We start from the raw sequence: 25,170 nt of genomic DNA on the forward strand, positions 1-25,170 counted from the left end.
TACAAACTTATCAAGCATGAAGGAAGGACCAGGCTAGCAGGGGAGGTGGAAAGCCTAAAGTGATGCTTCAGAGGAAAAGGGAGCTAAGAGAATCATGAGCGCTTGACCTTAGACAATGTTGGTTCCACTGGGTTGGGTAACACCAGCAGCATATTTTGGTGACCAGTGGAACATTCTGAATCCAGAAGCTAGGGCATTTATTGTAAAACTGTCAAATTATCTACTAGTCATCAGTGGGAAAAGAGATTCTCCTTCAAAAGTATTCACTTTGTAGGAAACTGCTAAAAAATAACTTTTAGACAATGGTTAAGAGATGTCTACTTTATTGGTTACTAAAGCAAAAGAATACAGGTTTTGGATCAAGGCAGACATGGCTCCTCCACTGACTAGCTGTGAAACCTGGGGCAGTTGCCCACCTCCTCACGCATCATTTTCATCATCCCTAAACTCCACTTGCCACACAAGGTTCTCCACAAGGTCTGAGTCTTGCTTACCTTTCCAAGTATCATCTCATCACTCCAAGCCTCATGCCACCTACAAAAACGAACCAATTACTAACCCTCAAAGTGGTCACTGTTTCCCATCCAGAGCTTAACTTTTTATTTCTTTTACTTTAAATATCCTTCCTAACCCCTCCATCCCCCCACTAAACTTTTCCCTTTCCACCTGGTTAATTTCTACTTACCCTACAGAACTTGGTGCAGATACTTTCCAAACCTATAGTATCTCATTCCATAGCATCCCATAATTTCTCTTATGGTGCCTATTAGCAGGCCATTACTGCTGTAACAACAAATCACCACAAACATAGTGGCTTATAACATTTTTCCCTAACCTTGTATATGAATTTGGTGAAATACTGGGAAAGTAATTTTATGTATAGGATGCAAATGGGCAATTTAATAATAAATGTCCTAGGGAATTTTTTAAAATTCACGAATATCTGGTGTCATAGTTTTTTTATCATGATGACAATCAACAACTAAAAATAATGAACATACTGAAAACTAAACTCTATTTACAGCAGTCCGAACTGTCTTCCTGTTATTATAATAAATATACATTTTAAAATGTATAACCATAGTATTTATACTTATAATCTGATTTTTGAAATTAATATAATTTCATATGAAATCTGTAACAGAATATAGCTAAAAGGTATCAGCTGTCCACATCATTCATTTTATTCTTTTTTTAAAAGGCTAGAGTATGGTATACTGGACACGACAAGACACTACAAGAATCTTTTATTTATTTTCAAGGAATTTCACATGATTTATCATAATACCATAAGGCAAAAAAATCACTAAAATTAGATGCTCAGAAGTATGTACACACACTTTATGACACAGGCTAATAAATTACTTCTAATGCCATTTATACACTGCTCTCAGAAGGAAACCACCTAATTTTACCACCTCTGCCATTTACTAGCTATATGCCTTGGGGTAACCACTTCAAATCTCCAATTTTCTTTTTCCATCCTTAAAATAAAGAGCTTGGACTAGTTGAGTAAAGGGCCCGTGTCAGAATCTCTAGGGGTCCTTTTAAAACTACAAATTCCATCATAGAGATTATAAAACCTACTGGAAGAGTTCCTCCATTCTCACTCCATCCGTAACTTCAAATTCAGCTTCATTAAGAATCACTGCATGTAGGGACTTCCCTCGTGGTCCAGTGGGTAAGACTCCGCACTCCCAATGCAGGGGGTCCAAGTTCAATCCCTGGCTGAGGAACTAGATCCTGCATCCATGCCGCAACTAAAGTCTGCATGCCGCAGCTAAGACGTACACATGCCACACTAAAGATCCTGCATGCCACAGGATTTTAAGTTCAGGAAATTATGGCTACTAGACAAAGGCAGAAAAGATTTTTTTTTTTTAATCCTGTAAAACCCACAAATCATAAAGATAGGCTGAAATCCTAAAAGAACTTTTGAAGTTTAGAAGGATAATTTTAGCAAAAAAATTTTTTTACTTCAAACAGAAGTAGCAGACTATAGAATTCTTTAATGCAAGAAATGGTGCAGACTGAAAGTATAAATAACTTCTCATAAAAGATTTAAAGAATGTATCTGTGGCAGATTTATAATAGTTTATGTTAAAGGGGACTTGGATTTTTAAAATGTAAACTCAGCTTTTAAAGAGATTTCTGTTATAAAAGCAACTATGATAGGCTACAAAATAGCTTATAGTCATTTTGTAGCATTACAAAACATGGCCACCCATATAACTGAATTTTTAAAATGTTATTTTAAATGTTAAATAATGCTTCATTTTTAAGCTACAAGATATAATATTGTTTAATCAAATGTGCATGTGCTTATAATTGGTCAAAAGAGTGTCTGAACACAAGCAGATATGTCTTTTTTTTTAAGACGTCAATGGAAAAGAGTGTCTTAGCAAACCCACAGATATGTGTTGCTAAATTTTGGTATACTTTAAAGGTGATGTTTACAGTTACATGAGATTTAAATATATTTACCTCTTCTAGAGTGGAAAATAGTAGCATCAGTAGTTTGAGTGGCATGTAAAAAACTTACAATGAAACAATTCTTTAAGTTTCCCATTGAGTACCTTCACAAGGTAATTTGTCCTTTGGTGTATAAAGTATCATTTAGCTAGGAAATATATTAAAGCACACTTTAATGCAGTGGATTTAATGAAGAATTAGTCACTGAAGATATCCCCAACCATCTACGGTACTTTGTGACCAGTCTCTGTTGCACAGAGATTGGGTCATCATCAGGCACTTAAAAATTCACTCCATGGAACTCAAGGAGACTGTTCTAAGCTGCTAATACCACACCACTTGGGAAGCTTAAGAGAGGTACCCGCAACCCTGCTATTCAAGACAGAACTATTCCTATGTGAGGATTTATCACACCACATCCTATTTCCCTTTTAACTAAGTCACTACCAGATATTTGTTCTTAGCCAACCATTACCAGACCATAACCCCAATACTGCTCCATACCTTTCCCAATCTACCCCCAAAACCCTTCTTCCATTAAGCCTGGAAACCTATTCTATGATTGGGAGATTCCTCAGATCGATCCTTTTACCCTGCCTTAAGTGAAATTGGTTTCCCTAGTGCCATCAATTTGTCTGCAGACTTCTAACGAAGTCTTTTTCTTTTTTCTCTCAGACCCTATATGCCTCGTGATGCACAACTGTTGGAATGAGGGTCCGCCTCCTTCAATTTGCTACTTCCAAGCCGCTGTTCTCCCACCTTCCAGGCAAAATCCTACCCCTTCAAAGCAGGAGACATTTTCCATTATGTTCATATACTGACCTCCAGGTCCATGGTAACTGCACATAGGCTGCTCACTGCCTCAACAGGTACGTGGAGTCTGAAATCCAACTCAAGATCTGCTTGCCAAGCCATAGGCTCCAGTGAGGGATTGCACCTCCCAGGGAAAGGGACATGATAGACACCATTATGCACTAGTGCATCCCGGTCTCCATTACCTTACAAATACCTTCCTCTCCCCTGCTCCCTCTCCGTCTGACTTTTCATCTGCATTCTTTCTACTTGCCTCCGAGTAGATACACATTGCTAAAGAACACCACAACAGGGCTATCTTTCCTTTACATTATTATAATAAATCACAAATAGGCACCCATCACTGCCCAGCACTAAAGTCCCCCTAGGAAGCTCTCTGTCCCACCCACCTAGATTCTACAACTGATCCTCTTTCTTCAAACTTCTCTCAGTCACACTTCCAGCCTCACTGAGAGCACACCTCATGGATCATAAAGAAAGCAGAAGTCATTGCACTGAGAATATGTCATCCTCCCACTACTAAGGCTCCAATCCACATGCATCTATACTCATCTTCTCACTGTCCTTCCTGTCATAATGGAAAAAGCATCCCAGCTCTAACCAAACTCAATTCTACAGATCTCACCTTATCAACAGAAGGACTTCTTTCCTCTTCCTTTGTCACCTCAGTCTGACATCACTCTACTAGATCATTCCCATGAGCATACACACATGCTTTATTCTCATGTCCCATTTTAAAGAAAAGTCATTCACCTCTCTTTAACCTTCATTGCTTTCCAGGTACTACCTAATCTCTCTGCCTCTGTTTACAACAAACTTCTCTGGTGATCTTTCCACAAATCATTTCTATTTCCCCAACTTGATCTCATTCTCTACTTTCTACCCCATTACTCCCTTGAAATTGCTCTTTTCAAAATCACCGGAATCTTCAAAATGTGGAATTCCAGGAATGGTGTTGTGTCATCTTTTTGAATTTCTCAGCCTAATTAAACACAATGGATCATTCCCTCTTAGAAATATTATCCTCTCTCCATTCCCTCTTAAAAATATTTTCTTCCCTATACTTTTGAACACCTGGATTTTGTTTCTACTTCATTCGAAGATTTTTCTGAGCCTTTTCTGTTCTCTTTTCCTTTTTTGCTCCATCACCAAACCCTAGACTTTGTGGACTCAATCCATCTCCCTCTTCTCCATCTTTATTCTTTTCCCAGTGATCTCATCCAGTCCCACAGATTTAACCTCCACTGTAGATGCTAAGAACTCCCCAATTCCTATCTGAGCTCTGGAATGTTTGAGCTCCAGATTCACATATCCAATTATCTATTTGACCTATACACTTGGATATCTAATAGGCATCTCAAATGAGCACGTCAAAATCCAGTTCTTGAACTTTTTCTCCCAGAAACTCCCATAGCCTTTTCCAGTGAATGGTACTACCACTCATCCTTTCACAAAGTGCCATCTTAGATTGTTTCCACTCCCCCAAATTACATATCTAATCCATCAAACATCTTTTCTACTTCTGAAGTACATCTCAAAAGCCATGACCTTCTTTCCACCATTGCTGGTACACAATATCCCAGGATACCCACCATCTCTCACCTGGACCACAATAATCACTTCTTTACTGGCTGTCCCAATTATTCTCTTACACCCCTAAAATATATTCTCCTCATAAGACTAAGCAAGATTCGATTGAATATTATAAATTAGATAGTGTCATCCCTTGCTTACTGATTCCAATAGCTTTCCATTGTACTTAATATCCAAACCCTTTCCCATGTCTTACAAAGTTCCGCATGATGTTGCCTCTGCCTCCCTCTTCTACCACTTCTTAAGCCCCTTATTCATTTTATTTCAACCACATTCTATGCTGTTTCCCGCCTCATGACTTTTACCTTTGCTGCTGACCCTAGAATTTTTTTCAGATGGTTCTTCTTAACCTGAATCAGCTCAAATGCTGCCTTTTGCGTTATGCTTTCTAAATTTAGCCAAGCTAAATAATTCCCTCTCTTAGGTAGCACCTCTTTAGTTTCTTTTGCCTCCAAAATCATCATCTATAATTATGTATTATTTTCTTTTTACTACCTGGATCTTCCTATGAAAGGTAAGCTTCCTGGGGAGTAGGCACAGAGCACTGTTTATGGCTGAAGCTTCAGGGCTGATCACAGAGCTTGACAAAGATAAGGTTAAATAAATAAACATGTAATGAACTAACTCATGGGAAAAAAGAACAAATGAAAGCAAAGACAAAGGCTACAGGCACTGGTCCTTTAGGTTGTTTATTATGGAGTTAAATGCATTAAGAAAATAACTGCTTGCTTGAGCTTGTTATATACAAAATGAAAACATTAGTATTGTTAGGTATGTACCACAAAGACATTATTGGTAAATTTTTTTCAAAGGCAATAAAACAGTAATTGAAATATTAAAACAATATAACAAAAAAGGAAAATAAAGAAGAGTATAATTTTTACACTTTTCTTCTTTACCAGTTTCCTTCCCAGCTCAGAAGGGAAAACTAAAAACGAAATGCTAGCAATGAAAAGAAAAGAAACAGGTTGGAAAATAAAGGTAACATTCAGGGAAAGAAGTAAGCTTCGGAGAGGATAAATCAAATTGACTGACCCAAATCTCATACCAGCATACAGGCTCAAAGGATATGGCTACCAGTACTTTTCACCTAAGCTCATTAATTTGGGAGTGACAGCTGCTACAACACTCATTTTAAGAGTGCAAAGGATGGGCCAGGTTGATGTCAGGCCATAGGACACAATCCCCATATGAGTATCTCCACTGACCACAGTTCAAAGAAACTGGCCAAATCAAACAATGGATAAATGCTGAAAAAGAACATTTCATTTTTATTAGTCAGTTGGGACAATAAACAATCACTGCTGAAAAAGTAATAGCAGAAATAATGAAAGTTTCAAAATATACAATAAAAATAACTGGGAAAGCAATCAAAGGCAAATTCAAATTTTTGGAATGTAATGTTTTCAAAATAATCAAGGGCTTCACAAATTCAGTCTTTAGTATACACAATATTTATATAACCCCTTGTAAACTATGTGCATTCCACATGTCCAGCAGGACGTTATTAACAAGTTAATGAACATTAATTAGAAAGACAGTGTCATTTCTAAAGAAGAAAGTCCCTTCACTAGATAAATCTGTATTTGTGGCTGTCACATGAAATAAACTTTAAAAAATACTACACCCTTTCCTTCCACGACGGTTACACTTCTGCCTAGGCAGAAAACACTTAAATGCAATGTAAATTCAGCAACTGTGATGATTTTACTAACTGCTATGGTCTGAATGTATCTGTCCTCCTCAAATTCCTATGTTGAAATCTTGATGCCCAATGCGATGGTATTAGGAGGTCGGTTGGCCTTTGGGAGATGATTAGGTCTTGAGGGCAAAGCCACCATGAATGAGGTTAATGACCTTATAAAAGAGGCCTGAGAAAGCTCTCGTATCCCTTCTGCCACATAGGGAAAGGAGAAGTCTGCTACCGGGAAAAGGGTCTTCACCCGACCATGCTGGCACCCTGATCTTGGACTTCCAGCCTCCCGAAATTTGAGAAGTACATTTCTGTAGTTTCTAAGCCACCCAGTCTGTGGAGTTTGTTACAGAAGACTGAACAGACTAAGACACTAACAAGAAAATTGTATTTTCTAAAAGTTTCATCTGGTAATAAACATTTAGAATATATATACCGCACTCAGTAAATCAGATAACCAATTATTTTCTCATTAATGTAAATCGAGACTATTCAAAATGACTACAGACAAACAACTGACGATGACTAAACCTTCCGCTAATTTAACCATAGACAGTACTGTACAACAGACCAAAGGGCAACGGATTTATAAGGAACACATAATATGACAGAGCAGATGATAATAATTTGGGGTAAACTTTTGTTGAGCACATACCATGTATGAGGAACCTTTATACCTAATTCTTGACCCTAACAATAATCTTACCCATTAGATATGTGCTCTGCTTTACAACCAAGAAATTGAGATTCAGTGAGTTGAAATAACTTGGTCAAAGTTCACACAGATGGTAAGTGAATAAGCCAGGATGTTAATCAAGGATTGCCAGATACCAGAGCCAGTGTGCTTTTCGTCCTGCCTGTATAAACCGAGAAATGCCTTAAAGTAGGCAGCAAAAGATGGCTTCCGGGGGATGGAGGGCAAAGAGAAAAATACATAATAATTAATGATCTATAGGATATTCTTTATAACATAAAGTTATATTGTCTCGTTTCCTTCATAATGTTTCAGCATAAATAACTATGTGTGTATATGTATGTGTGCAAGTATGTGTGTATGTGTACATACATACACATATACATGAACATATGCACTCCAGGGTTAAAATAACATTTCAGACCCACATGAGGCATCTACACTCTGAAAGTTACTATAAGCCCATTTCAATTATCGTTATCTCAATTTGCACTACAAAATTTGTTAACTGGCATTAAGAAATGTAAGAAAAAAATTTCACCAGCAAAAAGAATAGTGGTCAAGATATGTCAATTAGTTTAAAATGTTAGAGACAGACCTGTTGTTTACAGAACCCAAAATATCGGGAGCTAGTTATGTTTAAGAATTAATCATTTTTTGTACATTAGAAAACTATTATTATGAATGTATCTAAACGACATGTTAGCCCCAACTACGCCCTGAGGGAGCAAACACATTAATATTTCTGCAGCTCGGAACAAGGCTATTCACACTACGCGGGATAAACAGACCATAATAAATAGCCTCACGTCAATTCAAAGCTTTCTGTTATCAGTGAGTATTGGATTGCGGGTGGTAGATAAGGGAACGTGAATAGCCAAATGACTTAGTCCAATTGCAATTCAGACAAAACATTTCCTTTGAATGCTGATATTAAATTTCATATATTATACCGCAATAATAGTGTTCCATGTGCAATATAATAACCCTTCACCCCTCCAGAATTTGGCTGACTACAAGGTACATTCAGAACACAGCTGGGAGATGAGAGAAAAGCCATGGTGTAAAGGTGCTCCAGGGCCAGCCACTACAGCAGGCACAATGGCCATGTACTAGAGAGAGTTACATTTATTCGTAGCAGAGGCCCCCATATCTTTAATCAGATCTGGTTTCTAAACTCAACACAGATAAGAACCAGTAAGTAGAATCACAAAGATCTGAGAGGTGGGTACTCAGAACCGTCATCAGCAAGAGCTGAAGTTCTGACAGCAAAGAAGAAAAATAAAGCGATTTTTTAAGAAAGATAAAAGCCCAACTGCAAAGTCAAAAAGGCTTGGATTCCAATCTCAGCTCTGCCTGTATGAGCTCTGTGATCTCGGGTATTCCTTAACTTCTCTCTACTTCAGTTTGTTCATCGATACAATGTTGATGAAAATTCTGCCTATCTCCTATGGGTATTCAGAGGATTAAATAAAATAATGCAAGTGAAGAGCTTAGCACAGAGCCCAACAATTAGGAGATGCCCAATAAAATTTATACGCTAAAAATGAAGCACAAAATCTCACAAAGCATAGCAGCCTGAAAAAATTCACCACCAATTCTTCAGAGCGTGGAGAGCATTGTCAAAATTTAATAAAGAAAAATATCACCTTGGTTCTGCCTTGTACCTTGGAACGTGTCATTTAACTTGTCTGAGGGAGTATTAGAGTAAGCATTCTCGATGGAAGAAAGTATGGTTCTTGGTGGTGCGAGGTGGCGGAGGGGAGTGGGAAAGATCTACTCTTTTTACGTATAAAGCATAAATATAAAGTACAGAAACAGATACACAGGATACCCACGGTATTAAAATGTCCTGTGGGCAAGTATCTGAAAAGGCTCCTTAGGCGGGGTGGATAATGTAAAAAAGGTTGAGAAACACTTGTTTAAATGAACTGTAAGGTCAGGTACAGCTCTTATAGTTCCTTAATTCTCTCTTCATAACAATAATGCCAAGAATTCAAAGAATGTTTAATATAGGTTCATGTACTTTGCTAAAGAAGGCAAGGAAAGATTTGTATATTTCAGGAAGATCTTCAATTAAACAGTTAGAAATTGTAAATAAAATTGTGTTTAAAAGATAAAATCCTGGCAATACATAGAAAACCCAGCTATCACTATGATGGGATCCCGTGAGCCACAGTTTTGTTGTATTTTCTCTGCTTTATAGATAATAACATACCTAAACCATATCTAAATATTAACATGTTTACTTATGTCCCCTAAAACGCAGAAAGAAAATAGAATAAAGACAATGACTTGTAACTACCATAAAACTGGAACACTGTGGTTGTCTTAGCTATGATAAATGAAAGATCACCCTGGAATATAATTCATCTTTAATTGCCTCTTCCATCTAATCTAACCACTGCTGTAGGCTGTCTTAAAATATTTACAAAGTAAAAGCAAAAAAAGAACTGGAATTGCTAAATAAAGCTGGCCACACATTCCTAAGTGATCAATTTTTCTGGTATTGTTTACAATAAAAACAAAGTCGTAATTCTTACAGTAGACGGAATTTGTGGAAACACATAGATAAAGTATGCTTAAGGACGATCTCTCTTAATGTTAAGGCTGGGTTTTTTAACTGAGATATAATTGACATACAACACTGTATTAGCCTTAGGTGTACAACAATGATTTGATATATGTATATATTGCAAAATGATTAGCACAGTAAATTTAGTTAACATCCATCACTAAACATGGTTACACATTTTTCTTGTGATAACTTTTAAGATTTAGTGACTTTCAAATACACAATACAGTACTGTTAACTATAATCACCATGCTGTATCTTACATCCCCAGAAATTATCTTGTAACTAGAAATTTGTACTTTAAAGCTGTTTTTAATTCCTCCTCTTCCCTGCCTTAGTTTTGGGATTCTTACTATATCCAAATTACCTGTTACAACAAGAGAAAAGCAGTTGTACTAAAATGCTAGAAAGACCAATATTATAACTATATTCTGCTTTAAACACTTTGAAGTTTTGTATTTGCTATCCTTGTCTTTATATTCTCCAGAATCCTAGGGATATGCAGCAACACATTCATGTTCACATACTGACTCATAATTCTTTTGAGTTTCCCCAAATGTACATTAGAGAATCTAACTAAAAATGACATTCTAAAAATGTATAAAATACCTCCATATCAAACCATTACTACATGCTTGTCCATACTTTATTACCAGTAATATATATCATAAAGTGTTCTGATATTATCCATTTTATTCACTGCAAAATAAATGTGGTTTTGATATCAAGTTAGCTTTCAGGCAGTTGCATCTGAATATTCAAGATGTGTGAAACCATAATTTCATTCAGACACAGGTATTCACGGTACTATGCAGGAAGCAAACAGCGTCTTACTGATGATGAATATAAATATGCAGTCTTAAAGGATGCTAACCATTGTTTAAAAGTGCCTCAAAGTCTAGATGCTCAAGTGACAGAAAAATTTCTCTTATAAACACGTATGCTATTTTAGACTGTTCCAAATATACTGACGAGATAAAGTAATGAAAAGAAAAGATAATAAGTTAGTTGAAGCCCAACATATACTTAGTATACTTCAGGAGACTAGTGGGGATCCATGTGTTCTCAGCCAAAACCGAGGATGACCTGACCAAATAGCATACTGTTTTAATTACCGTTAGGGATAATATTACCCTGATGCCTCTGTAATACCTAAGTGTTCCTTACCATCAGAGTACTACAAAATGTACTCAAGAGGCATAAGAAAATCAGAACACATAAAATGATCACGGGCAAGGTTTAGACTCATTCAAGGAAAAATTCCATTGCAGAAACTCAAGTACCTAATGTATAAATATACACTCTGTACTAAGTGTGATAATACTAACTCAGTACAGCATAAAAATCTAAAAATAATAATAAAATATGTGACCTGTTCCACACGCTTCCATGAGAAAGCCAAAGCAATCAAATTCTCAACTTGGGCTTCCCTGGTGGTACAGTGGTTGAGAGTCCGCCTGCCGATGAAGGGGACACGGGTTCGTGCCCCAGTCCGGGAAGATCCCACATGCCGCGGAGCGGCTGGGCCCGTGAGCCATGGCCGCTGGGCCTGCGCGTCCGGAGCCTGTGCTCCGCAACGGGAGAGGCCACAATAGTGAGAGGCCCGCATACCGCAAAAAAAAAAAAAAAAATTATCAACTTGACAATATACATACATACAGCTGCCAGGGCCTTAGCATTACCTTTGTTTTAGATTGATCCATGATGTTTTTAAGTACTCCGTGGTTTCTTTCACATTCCTCGTGTCATCACTGCCATATTCCTCCAGCAGTTTCTGCAGGACATTATCGAATGCCATTACGATACCAGCACCAGGAGCCAGTTCTTGAAGCAACATCTAAGGTGTAATTTCAGATGTAATTGTTAGACCGGATCACTCAATAACAAGTATGACCAAAACACTGGTCCTTCCAGTAGGTTTTAATATGTTTTAGACACAGATATCAAAAGAAGGAATCAAATTATAAAACAAACTCTTGCATGTAAGCTCAAACAAAAATAATTCTGGAAGTGAAAAGTGATCAGGTACATAGCAGATAACATTAAAAGATTACTGTCTTTTCTCCTTTGATATGTTTTACTTCCTCAAACCAGTTGTCTTCTTTCATTCCTACTGCTATATCTGATCCTTACAGGAACATGTATCTTATAGAAATGAGCTTACTATAGAGTTAGTTCCTCTATATGTGCTTGAGATATGGAAAGGGCAACAACATGGAAGTCTTCTTGTCCCTGGATCACTGTGTATCACTGTTTACAAAGTTAACTGCTTGGCTGGATCCAGTAGCTAAGCAAGGTTTACTGAGAGTTGCTTGAATAAACTAAATTGATGCTGTATGTCCATAGGCATTGGTTCCTTGATAAATTTTTTTCCACCTCTGAGAGCTCTTGTATCAAGATACTCCCCATGAAATCTAAATGACCAATGAATGTTCTTAAAATGATTTTTGTAGCGACTAGCAGAAAAATCCACCCTAAAGTTCCAGAATAGAACTACACTGCTGATTAGAATATTCCTTTTTGAATTATGGTTTTCTCCAGGTATATGCCCAGTAGTGGGATTGCTGGGTCATATGGTAGCTCTATTTTTAGTTTTTTTTTTTTTTTTTTTTTTTGCGATACGCGGGCCTCTCACTGTTGTGGCCTCTCCCGTTGCGGAGCACAGGCTCCGGTCACACAGGCTCAGCGGCCATGGCTCACGGGCCCAGCCGCTCTGCGGCATGTGGGATCTTCCCGGACCGGGACACGAACCCGTGTCCCCTGCATCGGCAGGCGGACTCTCAACCACTGCGCCACCGGGGAAGCCCCTATTTTTAGTTTTTTAAGGAACCTCCATACTGTTCTCCATAGTGGTTGTATCAATTTACATTCCTACCAACAGTGCAGGAGGGTTCCCTTTTCACCACACCCTGTCCAGCATTTATTGTTTCTAGATTTTTTGATAATGGCCATTCTGACCCGTGTGAGGTGATACCTCAGATGAATGGATAAAGAAAATGTGGCACATATATACAATGGAATATTACTCAGCCATAGAAAGAAATGAAATTGAGTTATTTGTAGTGAGGTGGATGGACCTAGAGTCTGTCATACAGAGTGAAGTAAGTCAGAAAGAGAGAAACAAATACCGTATGCTAATGCATACATATGAAATCTAAAAAAAAAAAAAAAGGTACAGGGCCTCCCTGGTGGCGCAGTGGTTAAGATTCCGCCTGCCAATGCAGGAGACATGGGTTCGAGCCCTGGTCCGGGAAGATCCCACATGCCACGGAGCAACTAAGCCGGTGCACCACAACTACTGAGCCTGCGCTCTAGAGCCCTTGAGCCACGACTACTGAAGCCCGTGCACCTAGAGCCCTTGCTCTGCAACAAGAGAAGCCACCGCAATGAGAAGCCCACGCACCGCAACGAAGAGTAGCCCCCGCTCACCACAACTAGAGAAAGCACGCGCACAGCAACGAAGACCCAGTGCAGCCCAAAGTCATTTTTAAGAAATGGTACTGATGAACCTACTGGCAGGGCAGGAATAAAGATGTAGACATAGAGAATGGACTTGAGGACACGGAGGGGCAGGGTGAAGCTGGGGTGAAGTGAGAGTAGCATCGACATGTATACACTACCAAGTGTAAAATAGATAGCTAGTGGGAAGCAGCTGCATAGCACAGGGAGATCAGCTCCGTGCTTTGTGACCACCTAGAGGGGTGGGATAGGGAGGGTGGGAGGGAGGCTCAAGAGGGAGGGGATATGGGGATATATGTATGCATATGGCTGATTCACTTTGTTATACAACAGAAACTAACACAGTATGGCGAAGCAATTATACTCCAATTAGGATGTATTAAAAAAAAAGAAAAGAATATTCTGAATATGATGATTGAAACACTGATATCACTTTTAACTGTATTCCTCTGGTTAAGTGTCCGGGAGCTTTGCTGATTATTACTTTTGAGTCTTTTGGTGAAGACAATTCAGCAGATAGCATAAACACAGAGAATGACCCAGGAAACCAGGATACCTGGCCACTTGCTTTTTAAGTTGTAACCATGGAAAGCCTACATGTCTGAAGAATAAAAACATACTCTCATGTCTGAGATTTTTCCCATATATCCTTTATTATATTCTTCACAAGCGTACACTTTCATTTAGGCTACCTGCAGGGTAAATAAATGTTACACCAAAGTATCACCTAACAGCCATAACCTCCAACTCAAGAATATTTTCTATGACTGTAGAGATTTAAAATAGCACTTTAAAAATACCACAAGTGTTCAATATCATCAACTCTATAATCCAACTAATCACAAAAAAGGTACCTGCTATGATGATATTGATAAAATGGTTTGGTTATAAAGGTACTAGAAGAAACTAAACTTACTTAATACTTGATTTGTTCACTACAGTAGCCCTCAAATGAAAGTCTCAGGAGATTTCATAAATAAAAAAATACCTTCAGGGTAGATATGGAAGGGAACAAAAGGAGGTTTCCTGGGATCCTGAAAATGTTTTCTTTCTAGATGCTGGTTCATGGGTAAGTTCCATTTGCAAAGAGTCAGTGAGCTATAAATCTAGGATACACGTACATTTCTATTTGTTATGCCTCCAGAAATTTTTCAAAAACTTTCCTGGTCAAATTCTTTATATAAATTTCAGTGTACATTCTAAGCACTTGGGAAAACATTATGACAAGGGTCCTAAAAATTACAGTTAGCAACAGAACAAAAAAAAGTACATCCCACAAATTGATAATGCCAGAAAGTATCTAATGAGTCTTACTTGATTATCAGAAATTTGTTTGATAAGTGGATCCCTTCGAGCTTGTTGAAGGATATAGAGGCGAGCCTCATACTTTCTCATGAGCTCCTCCGTCTCTTCCCTGTGGTCATCCCACTGAAGGCTGTCAATAATCATGTCCTCCAGCTGCTGCTGTCTTAACTCCACACCATGCTGGGTGCTATCCCACTGGTTCTTGACCTTTTCCACTGGAGGAGGTATTATATATATTTTTTAAAATCCCAGAAAGTAACTAACAGGAAAGGGAAAAAATACCTGATACCAAATTCATCACAAATAAGGTTATATATAGAAAAGAGAAAGGAGGCAAAATGGTACATACATTTTAAAGGAATTTTATTATGTCTGCCACACTGTATGACTGATATATTTCTGAAACCATCCTTGAAGAAAAAATCTTGAATTAAACTATTTTAAATGCATTAAAATATCTCACAATAAAGATACTGACTATTATAAACTGACAAACTAAAAATTATAAAGAAAATAAATTCCTACCTAATTTATATTTACAGAACCTGGTTTGAAGAAGGCAGATTTTAACAGTACATTATGATAGAACTTTATGACCAAAGATATAGTCATTTGTCATCCTCTAAGGAAGTACTGATTTTAAAAGAAAATAAAATACTTAAGAATACTTTTCACATTTGTTTTACTGTAGCATGAAACCTCTCTAAAAGGAAGTGTTTTTATATATTCAAGAGAAGTGCTAAAAGTAAATTAGATTCAACTTCTAGGTACCCAGCAGTTTTTTATTATAAAAAAATCCATATTGGCTCTTTTCCTCTCTCTTTTTTATTGTTTCTATTTCTCTTTCTTTCATTCTCTGTTTCTGTCTCTTTCTCTTTTCCTTTTCTCTCCCCTACTTTCTTTCCTCTTGTATTTTTAACATGTGTCAAGGAAAAAGAAATCTAAGGAAACTTAAACTTTTGATTAATTACTTCAGGGGCAATTCATGATTTGAACTGAAGTACTAGTAAGCAATAACTTTAAATATCTTCAACAACCCATTCGTAATAAGTAGGTAGAAAGTTAGAAACAAATTTCTAGAAGATGCCTTGTATGCCAGAAAGACTGAAGGGCTATAGTTAAGTACCAGGCCAAGAAGAACTTAACTAAAAAATAACATTGCAGGGCTTCCCTGGTGGCGCAGTGGTTGAGAGTCCGCCTTCCGATGCACGGGACGCAGGTTCGTGCCCCGGTCTGGGAGGATCCCACATGCCGCGGACCGGTTGGGCCCGTGAGCCGTGGCCGCTGAGCCTGCGCGTCCAGAGCTTGTGCTCCGCAACAGGAGAGGCCACAGCAGTGAGAGGCCCGCGTACCGCAAAAACAGAAAAACAAAAAAAAAATTTGCAGCTAGGTCATCACAAGACCTTTCGGTAAAATTCTTCAAACAATACTGGGTTATAGTAAACCATAAGAGCTATCAGTTTAAGACTGTTCAGAAAAATGTAAATTATACTTATGTATAATAATTCTAAAAAATTGTTCAGTGAGATTATTTTATGCTGTCTTATCCAACAGTTTAAATAAATTGCTTACGTTTTAACTTAGGGAGAGGGAAAATTTATTGTAATGGTTTACTTGTCAGTTACAAAGTTACATAAAGTACTATAACTAATAGAATCCTTTAATACTGAACAAATAAAACTAAAGATATCAATGACAGCAAGTATCAGAGGTTTATCATAAAAGATAAGCAAATTATCCTATTCATTGGAAATAAGTGCAAAAAGCAAGTTACTATTGGTAGTACCCTCTGGCTGAGGGTGGTTTTTCATATAATGAATAATGATATGGACCATGGAGCCTCTATACCAGAAAAAATTGAGAGAAGAAAAAAGAGGGAGTTAAATTGAAAAAGGAAGATATTCGGGAGAAGAAAACCTTAAAGCAAACTTTGGACAGAGAGGAGGCGTGGAGGAAAAAACAAAAGATGGTAGAAAAAGCAAAGTGGAGAAGACTTGGTAAATAGTTTGGTGTCACCAAAGCTGAGAAGCTCCTTTGCCATGTGATGGGAAACAGGGTCACTCCAAAGTTCGATAGGCAGAAGCAATCCACCAGTTAATAAAAAAATAAAAATAAAATAAAAATTAAAAAAACGGGGGAAAGAAAGAAAATGGCTTACTTAGTAAAAATAAACCAATACTGTGACACACTAAAAGTTCTCTGCTAACTCATCTCTTATAATAACCTTGTTGCTGCAATACTTATTTTGAAATCAAAACAGTTTTTATAGGGGGAATAGTTGACTTTCCTTCAGAAATATTAGACTAGGTAATAAAATACCTTCCAGTTTATATTCTGCCACAAATAAATATTTATTAAGGAACTAATTGGTACTGGGCCCTGGGAGAGGCCTCAGGGCCAAAAAGGGGTATTTACAGTCTATGGAGGGGAGAGAGAATTAACTGTGAGATCTACAACGAAATTATGGGGGAAAAGGTCACAGCAGGAACTAAAGACAGAAAATATAGTTCACCAGAGACTAAAAGAGGGTGGGAGAGACTTCACAAAGGAGGTGACATTTTAGCTGCTGAGTAGAATTTCACCTGGGGAGAGGCCAAGAAGAAAAAAATGTGAATAAAGGTAAGGAGGTTAAGAAATGCCAGGGCATTTTAAAGAATATATACAATACAGAACAGTTACAGACAGTGCTGAGAGCTAAAGAGAGAAAGGGAGTGATGAAAGCAGACAGTGATTGCCCCTATGTGACATTCTTGAGAATTTTGACTTTGTTTGGTATGTCATACAGATTTAACGCATGCTTTTAAGCAAGAAAGCAAATTTGAAACAGGGACCTTTGTTGTTGCTGCTTTGTATTTACTTTTTGTTTTGTTTTACTCTGTATTTAACTAAAGTATTCCCAACTTCGTGCCAGGCACACAGGTGTATAGTAACTGCTCAATAAATATTTTTGGAATGACTTTTGAGAAGATGAATTAAGAGACACAATAAGATTTGGTTTCAGTGAATATAACAGAAGAATGGATTTGCATTCCTATGGGTTTCTCTAACTTTTGTATTTTTTGGTTCCTTTAAAAGAAACTCTAACTTAAAAGAAAAAAGCTTCAATGTATCAGTAATTACTTAAAAGTAATGATATTAATACTTTAAGGAATTCATAAGGGAATTATGACAATGTTCACAAAAAATAAAAAACAAGGGAAAGCTATTTTATTAATAGAGCATCAAATAACAAATTATCAAATAATATTAATTTCTGGTTGAATAATCTTCAAAAATGTATGTGTGTGTGTGTGTATGTGTTACCATTTTCAGGGAAAGTGAATGATGATATATAACTTTTTTAAAAACCTACATTTTTCTGTGATTGCTGTTCTCACATCTGAACTGGAAGCTTTATTTTTCAAATTCTGTGCCAATGTAAAAACATAATCAAGCTGAGGATGGCGCTGTTCTAAGTCAGCCTTTGTGATCTGTTAAGACAAAATGATTGTTAAAATAGATTAATAAGCCATATGATAAAATAGTAACAAAGCAAAATTGGTGTGTTGACATCAAACTTGTTGTTTTCCTCCTATAAGAGATAGTGATGCATCAGTGATGTAGTGGAGAAAGTGCAGGAATTGAAGTCAGAGGTCCTAGGTTCAAGTCTCAGCTCTCCCACTTATCACCTGGATCACCAGGCAAGGCACTTTACCTCTCTGTGTTTTTATTTTCACAAAAAGAAATAATAAAATGCTTGCAGTTCAGCTATATCAACTCTGAGGAAACTAAACGAAGAAAATCTCTTTGAAAACTAAAAAGTGCTTTCAAAACATCAGTAGTGATTTCTGCAGCTGATGCTTTGCATATCTGTCCTACATCAGATATGAATATAAATTAATGGCAACTACAGGGATGGAGGTAAAGTATTAGAAAAATCCTAATTGGAATAACTGCAAATTAAATAATCTTAGACATGAAAAACTGCTGCTCTAGAAAGTTTGTGTCTCTTAGTACTAATAAATATGGGAGAAAAGTTAGCAATATCAGAAAAATGGTGTTTTAGGTATAGAACTAATAGCCTTAAAGATTAGAAAACACAATTTCCAAAGATTCTCTCCCAGCTCTTCCTCTGTGAATTCACTAATTTTTCAGATTTCAATTATTCCTACAGTGTCAAATATTATCTCTAAATGGCTTATTCACAACTTCTAATCCTGAATCGCAAAGAGACAGTTCAATGAATGCTGATCATTTCCTTCTAAGCGGCAAAAGGGCCTCTCAACACAACATATTTGAAACTAAATCAATCAAACCCTCATCCACATTCCATTTCTTCTGTTCCTGATTTCTGCTAATTGCAATAGCATCATCTCAGCCCCTCAGCAAAGGCTTTTCTCCTTGCTTTAAGCATCTCTTGCACAATTCCCAGTCTTCTTACTCAAGCAGAGCATTGTTATCATCAGTCTCCAGCCACAATTTAAAAAAGAAAAGGGAAAAACAAGATGCTTGGCAACTGCTTACAGACTAAACGTCCAAAGAGCTTTGCGTGGTCTACAAGCTCCTTCACAATGTGAACTTGAGCTGCCTTTGCTCTCTTACTCCCTAATACACCTCTTTCCTGCACAATTCTTGACCCAATATCCTTCATGCTCCGCACCTCATGTCTTTATTCACCCTGGTCCCTATACCAGGAATGCCATTTATTTTGTCTCTGAATGTCAAAATCCCATGTAGTCTGCCTTCGTTCACTGTGGATGTAATCCCTTTCCTCGTTCTGGCTCCCCCTTACAGGTGGCGTGTACCTGTCCCGCAGCTTTTATTAGACTGTGCCTGGCCACACATGTTTTTAATATGGGAATAAAACTGATACCTACCTCACAAGATTATTAAAGTGAATGAAATAACACATGTAAAATACTCAGAAAAATACCTAGCATACATTAAGCACTTAATAAGTGTTTAGCAAGAGCTGTTATTATTTCATGGTTCATTCCCATTTCAATATCCCTAGACAGCACACAGCCCAGTACCAAAAACACACTGAATGTGGAAAACAGAACTTCACAAATTGATAGTAGATGGCATATGTATAGAAATAAAACTATAGTCAGGAGATTCTCACTTAATGATGTCAGCAATTAAACAAATAAGCTCATTATGAAATATAAGTTGAAAAGGCGCTTCGACAAATTATTCTCCATGACACTAGGCATTAAATGTAACACCAGTTTACATTTACAGTGATGTGGCTGGATTTATGATACCAGTTTTAGATCATAAAAATACAGTGACTCTACAGCTCACATTGTTAAACCTGTTCTTACGAAAACAGCACAAATGCAAGAAAAGCTTTACTCATCAGAGCTAGCCCAGGATGGCTGTTTGACAGGTCAAGAATTTTTTAAAGCTCATTCTCCCAGAGTTTAAGATAAACAAAAGTGATCCAAACAGATCTTGGTGTTTCCATGACAAGCCTTTACACTAGGTACCTACTTTCATTCGGGAGATTGTCTTATTGATCTCTTCTACATCCCCGACAGTGACAATGTTGGACTTCAGCATCTGGTCAATCAACACCAGCCAGTCGGCCAGTTCTGTTATCGTTTTATCCAGATCAGCAGGAACTGAAATTTCTGAAGTACGAGGAGACTGAACAGGAATATCTGATGCAGATGATGCTAGCACCACCTTTTGGACACTGGGATGAGCTGAAATAAAAAACGTAGCAAAGTATCAATAACACAGCAGGATAATCTGACTGTGGTGATGTAATGGTGACATGTATGTGTATCTATGTAAAATTTAGCTTAAGGAAAACAATTGAAACAGGTTTTTATTTTGTTTTTTTATTTTTTATTTTTTTTGCGGTATGTGGGCCTCTCACCGCTGCGGCCTCTCCCGTTGTGGAGCACAGGCTCCGGACACGCAGGCCCAGCGGCCATGGCTCACGGGCCCAGCCGCTCCGCGGCACGCGGGATCCTCCCGGACCGGGGCACAAACCCGTGTCCCCTGCATCGGCAGGCGGACTCTCAACCACTGCGCCACCAGGGAAGCCCACTTTTTATTTTTTAATACTGAAATGGCAATGGCATTTCCTGAATTATCTGTATGTTTTTGGTTGCCATAATGGCAATTAAACACACAGTCTCACCATATTCTAGGGCAGCAATAACTCAAAAGTAACTAATGTTGATATCAAGAGAAAATAAAAACTACATCAACCATGAGAAAATTAGGAGCGTTATTTTATTTTGTCAAGATGTTTTTGCTTTAATTGTAAAGCCATCTTATTTGTAATTTTCTGTTCTTTTTCACTTCCCTTTACAACATGAGCATTTGTCCCTTTTAATAAACATCACTGTGAATACCTATGTAATAATCTATGTATACAGTCTCTAACTTTTAGTTACCTCTTCCTACAGCTGGATTCTTAGACTACTCCTGAACTTTTTTACTTTAAAAAAGAGCTTTCATATATGGTCAACTAATATTTGACAAGAATATACAATGGAGAAAAGATAGTCTTTTCAGTAAATGGTGCTAAGATAATTGAACATTCACACATGAAACAGTAAATTTGGACCCATGTCTTACACCACTCGCAAAAAACTAACTCAAAATGGATTAAAGACTTAAATGTAATACCTGAAACCATGAAACTCCTAGAGGAAAACAGAAATAAAGCTCCTTGACCTGGGTCATGGTGTTGACTCTTTGAATACGCAACAAAATCAAAACTGAACAAGTGGGACTGCATCAAACTAAAAAGCTGCTACACAGCAAAAGAAGCCATCAACACAACAAAGTGAAAAGACAACCTACACAGAATGGGAAAAAAAATATGTGTAAACCGTATATCTGATAAGGGGTTAGTATTGAAATGTATACATATAATTCAGACATAAGAAATGAGAAAATCCTATCATTTTAGACACCATGGATGGATCTTGAAGGCATTATGCTAAGTAAAGTAAGTCAGACAGAGAAAGACAAATACATACGATCTCATATATGGTATCTAAAAAGAAAAAAAATTCATAGGAAAAGAGATCAATCAGACCTGTGGTTACCAGAGGTGAAGGGTGGGGGGAGAGGAAATTGGAGAAAGGTGGTCAAAAGGTACGAACTTCCAGTTACAAGATAAACAAGTACCAAGGATGTAATGTACAACATGAAGTCTATAGTTAACACTGCTGTATGATATATAGGACAGTTGTTGAGAGTAAATCCTATGAGTTCTCATCAGAAGGAGAATTTTTTTCCTTTTTTCTTTTTTTAACTTTATCTATATGAGAAGATGATCCATTTATGGTAATCACTTCACAGTACATGTAAATCAAACCATCATGCTGTATGCCTTAAACTTATACAGTGATGTATGTCAATTATTTCTCAATAAAACTGGAAAAAAACTGGGTGTAAAGAAGCATAGAACTTAACACAGGTGCAGCTATAGCCATCTGTCAAGGATATTTAAATTCTTATCACAACACTGCATCAGAGAACATAAAGAATAATATTAAGGAAATTGAACAAAAGTGTTTTTGCTCTTAGGCTTTGCCTACTTATCATCGTCTAAATGAGGTCTCTTGATATTCTTTTTAAAATTTCAATATCCTCTCAGCACACCTGATTTCCTCATGTGCTCCACGGCCAACCTCAGTGGTACAGTCTCTCTTACACTTCTCTATTTTTCTTCCAATATAGCATGTATTTCACTTATTTATTACGTGTATTTACTGATGAATCCCTGACACCTAGAACTACACCTGGCACATAGTAGGTGCTCCATAAATATTTGAATTAAAAAAAAAACTTGCAAAAAAAAAAAACAACAAAAACCAGAAAAAAAAAGAACTTGCAAGAAGTATCTTTTTGTGTATCCTTTACAGTTCTGATTGCCACCTTAGTAGAAATTTCCCAAAACAGAATTACTAGGTTAAAAAATATGTAAAAATTTAATGTATCTACTACTGATTGCCAAATCGTTTTCCTTAAAAGTTGGAAATTTAGACTTCCAGCAGTGTGTGGAACTTATGAACATCCTGCATCCACACAAAATTCTATCTCTGCGGACAAACACACATCTTTCACCATTGCTTCATTTCACGTCCTTTTGGTTACCAGTGAGGATAAATATTCTTCATGTTTGGTAATCAAATATGGTATAATTTATAACTGTATGTGTTCTTTATCTGCTTCCTTATCAATTTGGATGAACTCCTTATGCAAGAAAGATAAACCCCGTCACATTGCTGAAAACAATCTTTCTATTTTAGGATTTAATTTGTTTTCTTTCTATCATATAGATGTTAACAAAGTTCAGTTGAGCAAATCCATATATCTGGCTTGGGGGACTGAACTTACTCTTGTCTTCTCCAAAGGTTTGATATATATTTCCTCTATATTTTTTGCTTGTATGTTTTTGTCTTATTTTGAACAGTGGGAGACTGGTAATTGTTTTTCTTTAGTTTTTATACAAGACGTGGTTGAATTAATTATTAGATCTATCTAGACCCACTTTAGCATAAGGTATATTAAATGAGGCTTAAATAATTTTCTTAAAAATGTAGTCAATCTGTAAATTCAGCACAATATAAAAAAAAATCCCAACAGGTTTGTGTGTAACTTAACGAAATTATACATTCAAATTTTGATTTTAAAATTAACATAGGAAAGAAAAGGGCCAAGAACAGTCAAAACATTTTATTTTTGATAGAGGGTCATGCCTTACCAGATATTTAGTTGTATTACTCAGCTAATAATGAATGATTAACCTCGTGTGTTACAGATCCAGACATTCAAACAGACCACTAGAAGAGAACAGCCACAGTGCATAGGTGGCAGAGAAGCCTGACCTTGGCAGAGACTACATTATAGATCAATGAGGAGGAATTTACTGGTCAATATATGATGCTGGGAAAAGTGGTGACCCATGGCTGCAGCGGGAAGATGATGGGACAGATTTTGACCTCACAGGCACCTTAGGAAAATTAATTTTCAGTGGAATTAAGGACCTGCATATGAAAACTAAAATTGTAAAATATAGAAGAATATCTTTACATCTTCAGAATAATAGAGGATTTCTAAAATAAATCACAAAAAGGAAAGCTATTAATAGATCATTAATGTTTAAGAATTCTGAAAATAGTACCACAAATAAAAATTTTAAAAGCCACAGTTTAAGGGAGAAGGTATTTGCAATGCACATTCCAGACAAGGAATTAGTAACAAAAGTAGTTTTTTCAAACTCAAAAAAAACATCAACCGGGCTTCCCGGGTGGCGCAGTGGCTGAGTCCGCCTGCCGATGCAGGGGACACGGGTTCGTGCCCCGGTCCAGGAAGATCTCACATGCCGCAGAGCGGCTGGGCCCGTGAGCTACGGCTGCTGAGCCTGCGCATCCGGAGCCTGTGCTCCGCAACGGGAGAGGCCACAACAGTGAGAGGCCCGCATACCACAAAAAAATAGAAGACCCAACACAGCCAAAAATAAAATAAATTAAAAAAAAGCAGTTTCTTCAAAAAAAAAAAAATCAACCAACAATCCACAGAAGAGGAAATAAGAAAGACAATAAACATATTTTTAAAAGGCTCAAGCACACAGGTAATTGAGGAAACGCAAATTAAAATGAAGTGTCCTATCTCCACAGGTCACAGGTTCCAAATGTGATGTCTGGGGAGCTCTGGATCCCTAGAGACCCTTCCAAGGGGTGTGCATGCCACAATTACGATCGTCATCATAATAAGTTATCTGCCTCTTCCTGCTCATTCCTTCTCAAATGTAGAGTGGCGTTTTACTCAAGGCTACATGACGTATGATATCACAATAGAGCGAATGAAGAAGCAGATACAAGAATCCAGGTGTCTTCTCTTATGGCAGAAATTTAAAGATTTTCAAAAATGTAATGTCTTATCACTTTTCTAATTTTTTTTGTTTTGGGAAATATACTTTCTTATGTTAATATCTTATGAAATATATTTTATTAACAGCATGTTTTTTATTATTGTTATTTTAACAACTTAACAAACAACTTTTGAAATTTCTCGGTTTTACTTTCTAATTAGGTAAATATTGATAGACATAACTCACACAAACAAAAGGTCTTTGGGGGTAATCAATAATTTTAAAAAGCATACAGCGGTCCTGGGAATAAAATGTTGGAGCGCTGTAAACAACGTAGAACAATGAGAAGCCTCACATTCAGCTGGTGGAAGGGTAACCTGGAACAACTAGTCTAGGCAGCAGCTAGCAAAGTAAAGTTGCCCGTATTCACCACGATCACCCCAGTGATTCACCACCACATACCCTAGAGAATAGCTCATGCATCATTCTGCCCGATCCTCACTGTCACTTTTTGTGCTTCTAAAAAATTGAAAACAATCTAAATATTCATTCACTGTTTCATCAAATATCTATTAAGAACTTATAATGTGCAAGGCACTTGACTAGATGCTACAGGTATGGGAATGTGTAAGACAAAGGCCTTGACCTCGCAGAGTTTGCATTCTGGTGGGGGTGAATGGATATACGCCACGAAGTAAAACCAATGCAAGAAGTTGGAGAGAAACAGGATGTATCTTGGA

The 25,170-nt window shown here is 37.2% G+C and overlaps 1 protein-coding gene across 1 annotated transcript in view; it reads right to left on the reverse strand.

Moving 5' to 3' along the window:
• Window positions 1-25,170, reverse strand: part of UTRN (utrophin) — a 482,739-nt gene that overhangs the window by 228,759 nt on the left and 228,810 nt on the right. The window contains exons 46-49 of the mRNA XM_065888619.1: window positions 20,080-20,294; window positions 17,957-18,074; window positions 14,614-14,819; window positions 11,523-11,677 (exon numbers count right to left, since the gene is read on the reverse strand). Of these exons, the coding sequence (XP_065744691.1) occupies window positions 11,523-11,677; window positions 14,614-14,819; window positions 17,957-18,074; window positions 20,080-20,294 (694 nt within the window). The remainder of the gene's footprint in view (window positions 1-11,522; window positions 11,678-14,613; window positions 14,820-17,956; window positions 18,075-20,079; window positions 20,295-25,170) is intronic.

Source organism: Phocoena phocoena, chromosome 12 (assembly GCF_963924675.1).
Source record: "Phocoena phocoena chromosome 12, mPhoPho1.1, whole genome shotgun sequence".
Lineage (NCBI taxonomy): Eukaryota > Metazoa > Chordata > Mammalia > Artiodactyla > Phocoenidae > Phocoena > Phocoena phocoena.